The sequence below is a fragment of the Cygnus atratus genome, chromosome 3 (genome assembly GCF_013377495.2).
Source record: "Cygnus atratus isolate AKBS03 ecotype Queensland, Australia chromosome 3, CAtr_DNAZoo_HiC_assembly, whole genome shotgun sequence".
Lineage (NCBI taxonomy): Eukaryota > Metazoa > Chordata > Aves > Anseriformes > Anatidae > Cygnus > Cygnus atratus.
This window is the reverse complement of record NC_066364.1, coordinates 3817390-3826818: the sequence shown is the minus strand read 5'-3', so window position 1 is coordinate 3826818 and position 9429 is coordinate 3817390. Positions and strand designations below refer to the sequence as shown.

Below are 9429 nucleotides of genomic sequence, written 5' to 3'. Positions count from 1 at the left end.
GATAGGACATGATAAGTGTGGAGAGCAACTGGACGGGCACCAGCTGTCCAACATCTGCCCACCTCAGAATAAAAAGACATCAGACTGGTGAAGCACCACATGGATCCAAGCCATCAGCGCCGGTGACAGCAGTGCTTTTGATACTTAGAGCATCTTGAGTTGAGTTCGTGAAGCACGTCGATGTGCGTTTGACTAGATGTCAGCTGTAGTCCGAGTTCAAAATCGCATAGTTTGCATCCACTCGCTGCAGCGTGCGTGACAATTTTTTGGTGGTTTTCTAACATCAACATGGAATTTTGTTACTACTTGAGTAACATAGCTGAAGCAATGACATCATCAGCAGATCTCAGAAAAGGTAAGCCCATATCCTGTCTTCCACCTATGGAATTTATACACAGACACTTTTTAATGTAAGGTCAGAAACCACAGTTAAGGTTGGGAAAAAAAAAAAAAACACCTACTCCCCTTTAACTAGGGCAGCACAAAAGCCCTTATAAAAAGACCAGCAGCAAATGCACCCAGACACCTTCAGTTCGACAGAGCCCAGCACAAGCATCAGCTGCAGTAAGAAAAGGAAGATGTCTCCGAACCTTCGTGCTTCTCTGGTAAGAACTTGCCATGTGTTTTGTTTTCCCCTAATTTAATAGGGACGTATTTAAATTCTAATAGCTGACTGTCAGGAATGGGGCGCCAACCTTTTAAATGCTTGTTAAAATCACGAAATATTGAAAAGAACCGAAACAGGAAGCTGCTGAATAGCACCAGTGTGGGACAGCAATGAGACTGTACATGTTTATTAGGGAATGGAGCTTCTGCCACATAAACCCAAGTCACGATATAAATTGAAAACTCAGTGTCTTTTTGTTGCTATTTTCTTTCTGTTCTCTCTTATCTATATTATTTTGTATAATTATTTTGTATAATTATTTTTTATAATCGAGATTTTGCGTATCACCAAATTACAATTGAGTGAATACCATATCTTTCAGCACTGTAAGAATTAGTCTGTGCAGAAACGGATGTGATATTTGGCATGTTTTCCCCTAATTCCCCCAACCCACAGCATGGACTTTAACTACCAGCTAGGCTGACTGTTCGCAGCCCCACAGAAGAGCTTTGTTACTGCAGCTGTATGGCATTGTGTCCTAAATACACCGTTTGTCTTCAGTCCAGCTCTCTGCTGTTAATGCTGCTGGCCATGCTGTCAGCCAGCAGTTCTGCCCACGGGAAGGTGATACGGCCCGGGCTCAAGCCGGAGAGCCTCTTCAAGCAAGCAGATGCTGGATGCCTGACCCAAAAAGACGCTAAGTTCCCTCAAACTGTGAGAGTCAACATAAGCATCAGCAACATGAACCAGGATAACAAAGTGACTCTTGATATCAGCAAACGCTCGCTGGCTCCCTGGGATTACAGGTACGATCTCTGACCCGATGGTCTAGAAATGACTGCCTTGGTCAAGAGGGATGCAGAGGCTATGCCCACATCTTTCATTACTTCACTGTTGAGAGGATAGATATTGCACTGTTGGGCAATATCTACAGACCATACAATCCTCTTTGAAAGCTAATCAACACAGAAAGGAGGACAGAGCAAAAGTATGGTCTAGGCAGAAGACAAAGCAAATTACCTTTGTAATTTAATTATTTTATGTGCATAGTGGAGTAGATCTTATCATAAAATGTATTCTTTACCTAAGAGATGATCAAAAACCTTGGAGGTCTGACATTGCACTAAAGTCAGTGGTGGTTTAATAACACCAGCATCAGGCCCTAAGAACATTTCATGTTCTGGGGGAAAGCTGAAGGTCTTTGGGTTCGTCAGTCAGTCCAACATGTTGTGAAACTCAAGCCACTTCTAATCAGTCTTTCAAAGTCAGTGCCTATTTGAAGCAAGTCCTTTGCTAAGGCAGTTGCTTGCAGTCCTCGCACTTAAAAACCTGCAGTATGCACTTACTTATACTCTAGTTATACTTAAAAAGCAGAAATAGCAGAGGGTCTACTGCCCTTCGTAGGCAGCCTTCCAGTGCATACAGGTTCCTAGGCTGGGAGCCCATAATGATCCAGACTAGCATGCCTACAGAGATGCAGCAGCATTTCTACTGCAAATACTTCCCTATCCTTTCACGTCAACTCACAGGATCGACGAGGACCACAACCGCTTCCCCCAAGTGATTGCTGATGCTGAGTGCCGCCACTCCAGGTGCGTGAACTCGGCCGGGCAGCTGGACCACAGCCTCAACTCCGTCCCCATCAATCAGGAGATCCTCGTCCTCCGCCGGGAGCTGAGGGGCTGCCACCACTCGTACCGGCTGGAGAAGAAAATTATCACCGTGGGCTGCACTTGTGTCACCCCCTTGATCCAGCACCAGGCTTAAAGGGAGCCCGTGGTACATGAGCAGGGAGCCACAGCAGGAGGACTTCCTTGCCTAACATCGATGAAAATCTCTGCAGAATGGAATCAAGCCATAATGATTAGCTAGATTCTCAGTTTTGTGCTTTTGGTTTGGTTGGTTTTGTTTTTGTTTCAAATCCTTTTCCCTTTTAAAACTCTGAATTCAGAATCTGGATCCTTTCACATGCTCTACTGAAGGAGTAATGGGAACTCTTTACATATCTTTAGTTAACACTTTGAAAAGTCTATTTATTTAATTCTATTTATGCTGGTGGGAAAAAAAATAATATAGCGTCTGTTTATTTATCTTCATGCAATAAGAACTTGTGGATGAACATCCCTGGAAGTGTTCAAGACCTGGCTGGATGGGGCTTTGGGCAGCCTGGTCTGGTGGGAGGCGTTCCTGCCCGTAGCAGGGGGTTGGAAGTAGATGATCTTTAAGGAGCCTTCCAACCCAAACCATTCTGTGATTCTATGATTCTATGCAATAAAAAATCAGCAAAATAACTCTGTGGTATTCTCCTTCCTTTCTGAAGAAACCTTTTCTCATAAAGTAAGAAATCACTCCATTCCATTAGGACCATATAACAGATTAGTATGAAACTAAAACCAAAAATTCTCATGATAACATCTAGCTCTGTTTCAGTAGAACATAAAGCATATAGAGGAGTTAGGGTTTACATCGTTAACACCGTTTTAGCAATAGAGAAACTAAAGACACCTGGAGGAAAATGATTTACCGAATGGCACTACACAGATTGACAGTAAAAACAGACCAGCAAAAAAAATAAAGCAAAGCGGGCGATTACCCAGTTGTCCACCTCTTTATCTGATTGGAAAGGAATTTGCAAAGAAAGGTTCAACACAACACTGAGTGCTTCTTCAGTGGAAAGGAAAACTCCTTCCCCCAAAATAGAGAATGCACTTATACTGTGAGGTTTAATGCTGGTTACTACCGGGTAGACAAGGAACAGGGCATGAGTTAGGTGGATAACTGAACTAATTAACTGCTGGTGAGAGAAAATGGTTATTGCTAACCTCAGCTGCAGTTTCCTCCACGCTCACATCCTTCCAATGCATTTGCTGCCAGCAGTCAGTGCTTCGAAGTAGAGCGCACTGACACAGCACTTCTACCACGGCCGTGAGGACGCTTACGTGGGTGGAAGTCTCACGCCGCAGGTATTTTGATTTAGATGCACCCAGATGAAAATGTTCCGTGTTTCAAATGGAAGGCTGGTTTGCGAAGACACGGGTGTTTTGTTTGCTGCCGCCTCGGGGTTATGTGTGATGTTCTCCAGCACCAACAAAACGCCATGGGCAAACGCAACAGAAAGTACACAATTTCCAAAGACACAGAGCTCAGGGATGCAAATCCCAAATGAGAGGCAAGGCCCTTTCTGGTTAAAGCATCTTCCCCACATCCAGCTGTGCTAACTGGAGATGTTAGCATCCCAGCTGTTCCTGCTGGGAGTTATTCCCACCAGCTGTGCCAGCGAGCCTAAGCCCTCCCTCATCTACTCTAGGCAAAATCAGGTGGGTCAGCTTGTACAGCGTAAACTCACAGCACAGCCAGGCATTTCGCAGCATCCTTTGATCTAGCAGATATACACTGGGCCTGGAAAATGTTAATTAACTGTGAGCAATCACAGTATCTGCAGCCAAAACAATGAAGTCCTGTCCATGCTTAAATTTCTATCAAATGCAAACAAAGCTTTGCCCGTATATAGGTATCTAGCAGTATATGAGATCCTAACGTTGCTCGTTTCCTACCTTATCTCCAGCTGTTGCTCCTTAAGGTCTCCTGCAGGTCCCAAAGTTCACCCCGTTGGCTGTCCCAAGAATATTAAGTGCAGAACTGACTGCCAAAAACACAGCGAGGAACCTGGCAATGCTCCGTGTTTCAAAGGGCAGGCTGCTTTGCAAAGACCCGGATGTTTTGTTTGCTGCTCTCAGGGAGGTGAAAAACCCTGAGGTTTTCAAGAAGTTAAATAAATTTCAGTCCAGACTGAAATAAAGCTGTCTGTGTGGTCCATTAGATAACTTCACAACGTCCTACCACGTGATATAGAAGGAACCTGCTCTAAGGAACCTGCTTTGGCAGGGAGGTTGGACCCGATGATCGCTCGAGGTCCCTTCCAACCCCTACAATTCTGTGATTCTGTAACTTTGGTAAATTATCTGCAGCAGCCCAAGTAACTTCTAACAGTCAAAATGAAGGGCCCATCATTACCTGGTAGTGATATGAAGCTTAGCTGGGGTTGGCACATGAGTAATAGAGACTTCTTAGCAATTCTGAGAGAGCTACAATGTGGAAAAAGTCAGAACCAGGTCATGCAGCTGAAGCACCAAAACGCAGACATCTTTCTGCTGCAAAGATGCCCCAGCCCCTCTTCCAGCAGCATCGTTCTCCCTCAGACCATTTATTTACCAACCCGATGAAATCTGGGTCTTAGGACACAACCATTTTTTTATTTAGTTGGCCTTGTGCCAGCTTCATGTTCTCCTCTGCAAGGTATGTGGGTGATGTGCACGCTCTACAGAAGCATTTCATAGGATGACTGCCTGGATTCATTTGGCCCCAGGACTATGTTCCATCCTGCTGTAAGTTCCCTTGGAAATTCTGGCATCATGAGCTAAGACATCTTTCTTTGCCTTGCTAAACCCAGTTGATCAGGTGCAGGGCAATCCCGAACCAATGCACCTGACTCTGAGGTGACCTAATCAGTGCTTTGTTTCTCTGGGCAAACATTCACAGCTACAGTCCTTAGCTCTCACAGCAGGGGACTGTGGAGAGCAGGACCCCTCTTTCACCCTTGCACAGCCTTATCAGTTTGAGGTTCAACAGTTAATGCTTGCTCTTGCTTGTTTTGGAGTGTTTCAATGCAAATTCCTGCTGATTTGATGTCCTTTCATGATACCATAGTGGGCGGGGGTGGAAATTGCTGCAAAAAACTCTTCATCAAAAAGAGATTTCCAGTCCAGCACTGCTTCACATCTCAGTTTCATGTCAGCTTGCAAAATTTAAGCAGCAAAGGCTTACCAGTCAGCGTGCTTGGAAATCTATGAGTAAAACACAGCAGCAAGAGAAGCTTGAGGTTGGATTTGTGTGGCAAATGATCAGATAACGACGCTCATTGGTGCCAGTTACCACAGCAAGATGGGAAGATGCCAGATGCTTGTGAAAGATGATAAATTCAACTGTTGGCAAGCCTTACCATGTAAAGGGGGTCAAGATAAGTGAGTACAGTACAGATTTCTGAAGTTGGAAAGAAAAAGCAAACCAAAAAAAAAAATAATAAGGGCAACTTAAAAGACAATCCATCGCTACTCATTTACTGGAACAGGGAACCTTGATCACGATACAAACAAATTGTGCTTAGTAAGAATGTAGATAAAAGCAGAAACATAATGCTTTGTACTTGATAGAAAAACTATTGATTCTCACTCATAGAAAGCTATGTCCAGAAAATACTGAGTGGAGCCTGCTTAGTTCACGACCCCCAAAGAGCATCTGATGTACTCTTAATCCTTTGTTGAAGTTACAAGGGAGATAAAAAAAAAGGGGGAGGGGGGGAAGGAATAAAAAAATAAAAAGAGACAGTTCTCTGAAGGAAAAATAAATAAAGAGAAAAAAATAGTTTCACAGAAAGCCAGAACGGAACAGTGTTGTACAAGATGTAGTCCTGGACCACTCACCTAGAATCTTCTGAAGCACAAGTTTAAAAATAATTATCAGAGAGCAAAGAAGTTGTGGAAGAAGGTAAGAAGGTTAAGGGGCATGGGAGGGAAATCAAGGCAAGGCTCACATTTTATCCTGTGATGGTGACATGGGCACAGGTTTCTGCTCTGGGCCTGTCAGGCCATCTTGCAGGACAGCCAGGACTCACAGCTGATGTGGAAACTTACCCCATCACCTGCATTCATTGCGTTGTCACCACACCATAGATCCCCATAAGCCTGACCAGCAAACCATTCATCCCCTCAGAGTTTTGTCTGTTAGGCCTAATTCCCAACGAGCCATGTCTACTTCTGGCTTGCCAAGCCATTGCTCCCTTGGCTTAGCAAACACAGGGCTTGCACAGTTCTTGGTTTGTGTCATGAGCCCTATAGGCTGCTACTTTTGATTTTTTTATATATATTTAATTTCTATGCACTTTTAAAAACAATAGTTCTGGGAGACAGGCTGACTTGGTCTGTAGTGCTTTTGAGCACCCCCAAGAACATTTGCCTCTTGTCAAGGGTAACAGAATCACAGAATTGTAGGGGTTGGAAGGGACCTTCAGAGATCATCGGGTCCAACCCCCCTGCCAAAGCAGGTTCCCTAGAGCAGGCTGCCCAGGTAGGCGTCCAGACGGGCCTTGAATATCTCCAGAGAAGGAGACTCCACAACCTCCCTGGGCAGCCTGTCCCAGTGCTCCGTCACCCTCACTGTGAAGAAGTTCATTCGCATGTTGGTGCGGAACTTCCTGTGCTCCATCTTGTGGCCATTACCCCTTGTCCTGTCCCCACAAACCACTGAAAAGAGGTTGGCCAAGTCCCTCTGTCTCCCACGCTTAAGATATTTGTAAACATTAATAAAATCCCCTCTCAGTCTTCTTTTCTCAAGGCTGAACAGACCCAGGTCTCTCAGCCTTTCCTCATAGGGAAGATGCTCCAGGCCCCGTATCATCTTTGTGGCCCTCCGCTGGACTCTTTCCAGAAGATCCCTGTCTTTTTTGTAGCGGGAGTCCAGAGAAGCCTTGTTCACACCAGCAGGAAAATACATCCACAGGTCGCAGCACAAATCTGGGAGAAGGCATTTGACCTGGGCTCACGTCACTGTGGTGCCTCCCAGCCCATGCTTATGCAGGGGTCTCTGCGATCTGCTGTCTTCACCGTCCCCTGAGAGCTGCTGCACACAAGGGGACTACTGCTTGAGCTCCAAATACTGCCAAATGGGCACAGCCCCCCCGGGAGCGAGCAGGAGGACAGGGAGCAGAGGTGAGGGAGAGGCAAGCAGAAGAGGAAAGGAATAAGAAAGGCCTCAAGGCTCAGACACCAACCTGGGACCACGGCTTGCTTAGCTCAGCGAGTTACAAGAGGGCACAGTGGGACAGCTTCTACACCTAGAGCAGTGTCTTGTCCTCCTGGTGAAACAACCGAGCCCCTGAAGGCTGCTCTAACACCTCAGAGCCAGGGGATGCCCAGCTGCACGGGGAACAGGGGAGGGGATTTGCTCTTAGGACAACCCAGGGCTAGGCTGGGTGTATTGACTGAAGGCCTGTGTGGCTGCATGGGGATGGAAAACAGGAAGAGCCCTTAGCCAAAGGCTGGTGGTGCTCAGCTGTTAAACATGCCTGCCCGCGATGCCAATATGGCCGTGCTGCTTACAGGAAGCCTGATGGCGTTTGCCCCACGTTCTTAGATTGCTGGGAATCAAAGCCAACCACCTACCTCGACACAAAAGCCAGCAGTTAAAAAAAAGAGCTAGAGGCTTATTTACAACCAGCTGCACTCTAAGAATGATGCTATTAGGAGGAAATAACCCTTGCTGTCGGTTTTATTTAGAAACAATCCCCACACGAGCGCACGCCTCACTGAGAGGTGTGTGGTTTGTAGCTGACAGAGCTGGCTCCAAAACCTCACGACCCATGGGCGAGACTTCCTTTAGTAACTACTTCTGCATCGTCTTAATTAGCTACTTCACCACTCATCCCATTAGAGCAAACCTTAGGGTGAGCTGATTGGTGTTTAGGAGCATCAGCACGGGAGTTTTCACCCGTCCAGCTCCCATAATTACAAGCAGAGAGAGACCTTCAGGCTAATTTTCTCCCCGCAAAACAAGCGAGGACAACCCCACAGGAGATGCTGATTGAGAGGGAGAGAAATAGGTCACGAGCACGGGCCGGGTGTCGGTGTGCGACTTCCTGGTCAGCGGTTACTGTAAGAGGAGCACTCTGAGAACACCTCCCCGGATTTGCATCCCACCACATGAAGGGCTCAGTGGTCATAACAAAACAGCCGCTGCCGCAGATGAGTACAGCTGCTTGTAACTGAAGGAGATGGTTTCCCCGCCACGCCGCCCGGGGCTTGTCTTACTTGGCTCGGCGAGGCTCCCAGGAGATACACCCTGCTTGACAAACAAGCATGGGGGGAAAGGTTTGGACCCGATGACTCGTGAATTATGTGGGGGGAGAAACAAGGAGGCCTCCTGGGGTCTACCTGTACCTAATTTAAAGGGGCTTAAATGCGGCTGAAATGAAATATGAGTGCCTGCACGCAAGGTTACCCAGGTATAAATGCAGGTGAACTAGGAAATAGAGGCTTCATGCCCTCACCAGCAGAAGAAAGTCAGAGGTAACGCTGGATCTCGCCACATTTACATGAAAGATGGAAAAAAAAAAAAAAAAACAAACACCAACTACAACAAAATCTGATAAAATAACAGACAGCAAGTCTAAACTGCCAGGCTGTGCTCCTTGTATAGCTGGGGGAGAGAATAATACTTTCAACAACAGTTCCACCATTCCTGAGACAGATCACCTCAATGGGGCTGTTTCTTGCTTTTTCCCTTGATGTTTGGACTCCTCACCCCCTGCTTTTAGGTCAGGCTGGCTAAGGAGCAGTGAGATGAAGCTGCCTTGCTCATTTCCCTGCATTCCTGCTCAGCCAGCCATCCAGCTGGTGGAGGAGAAGGAATGGAGAGGGCATGACATCTTGGTTGGAAGAGGACAGGACAGACTTTTCCCAGCTTCTGTGAACCGGTCTAGACCCCATCCCAAATTTCAGCCCTGCAATGCAATGTCCCCCACCTCTTTTCCCACCGCCCCTGGAGACCCCCCCACTGGCTCCATTGCCTGTGTAACCTCACTTCATTGCTTTCAGCCCTTTTTTTGCATCTTTTCATCTGTTTAGACTGCAAGTTCTCTTGCCGTCCCTCTTACTCATACCACTGCACCAGACAAAGCCTGATCTGTGCTGAAATCTCACAGTGATAATCAGCACAAACCCATTCCCTGTCTGCTTTCATTTTGAGCTATCACGAAACAACACTCTTTT

At 46.4% G+C, this 9429-nt stretch overlaps 1 protein-coding gene across 1 annotated transcript; it reads left to right on the top strand.

The window, feature by feature from the left end:
- The first annotated feature begins 526 nt into the window (after positions 1-526).
- LOC118256587 (interleukin-17A-like) lies at positions 527-2891 on the top strand. Its single transcript, XM_035563684.1, has 3 exons — positions 527-605; positions 1169-1413; positions 2137-2891. The coding sequence occupies exons 1-3, from the start codon at positions 579-581 to the stop codon at positions 2372-2374; spliced, it is 510 nt and encodes a 169-aa protein (XP_035419577.1). The 5' UTR covers positions 527-578; the 3' UTR covers positions 2375-2891.
- The last annotated feature ends 6538 nt before the right edge of the window (positions 2892-9429 follow it).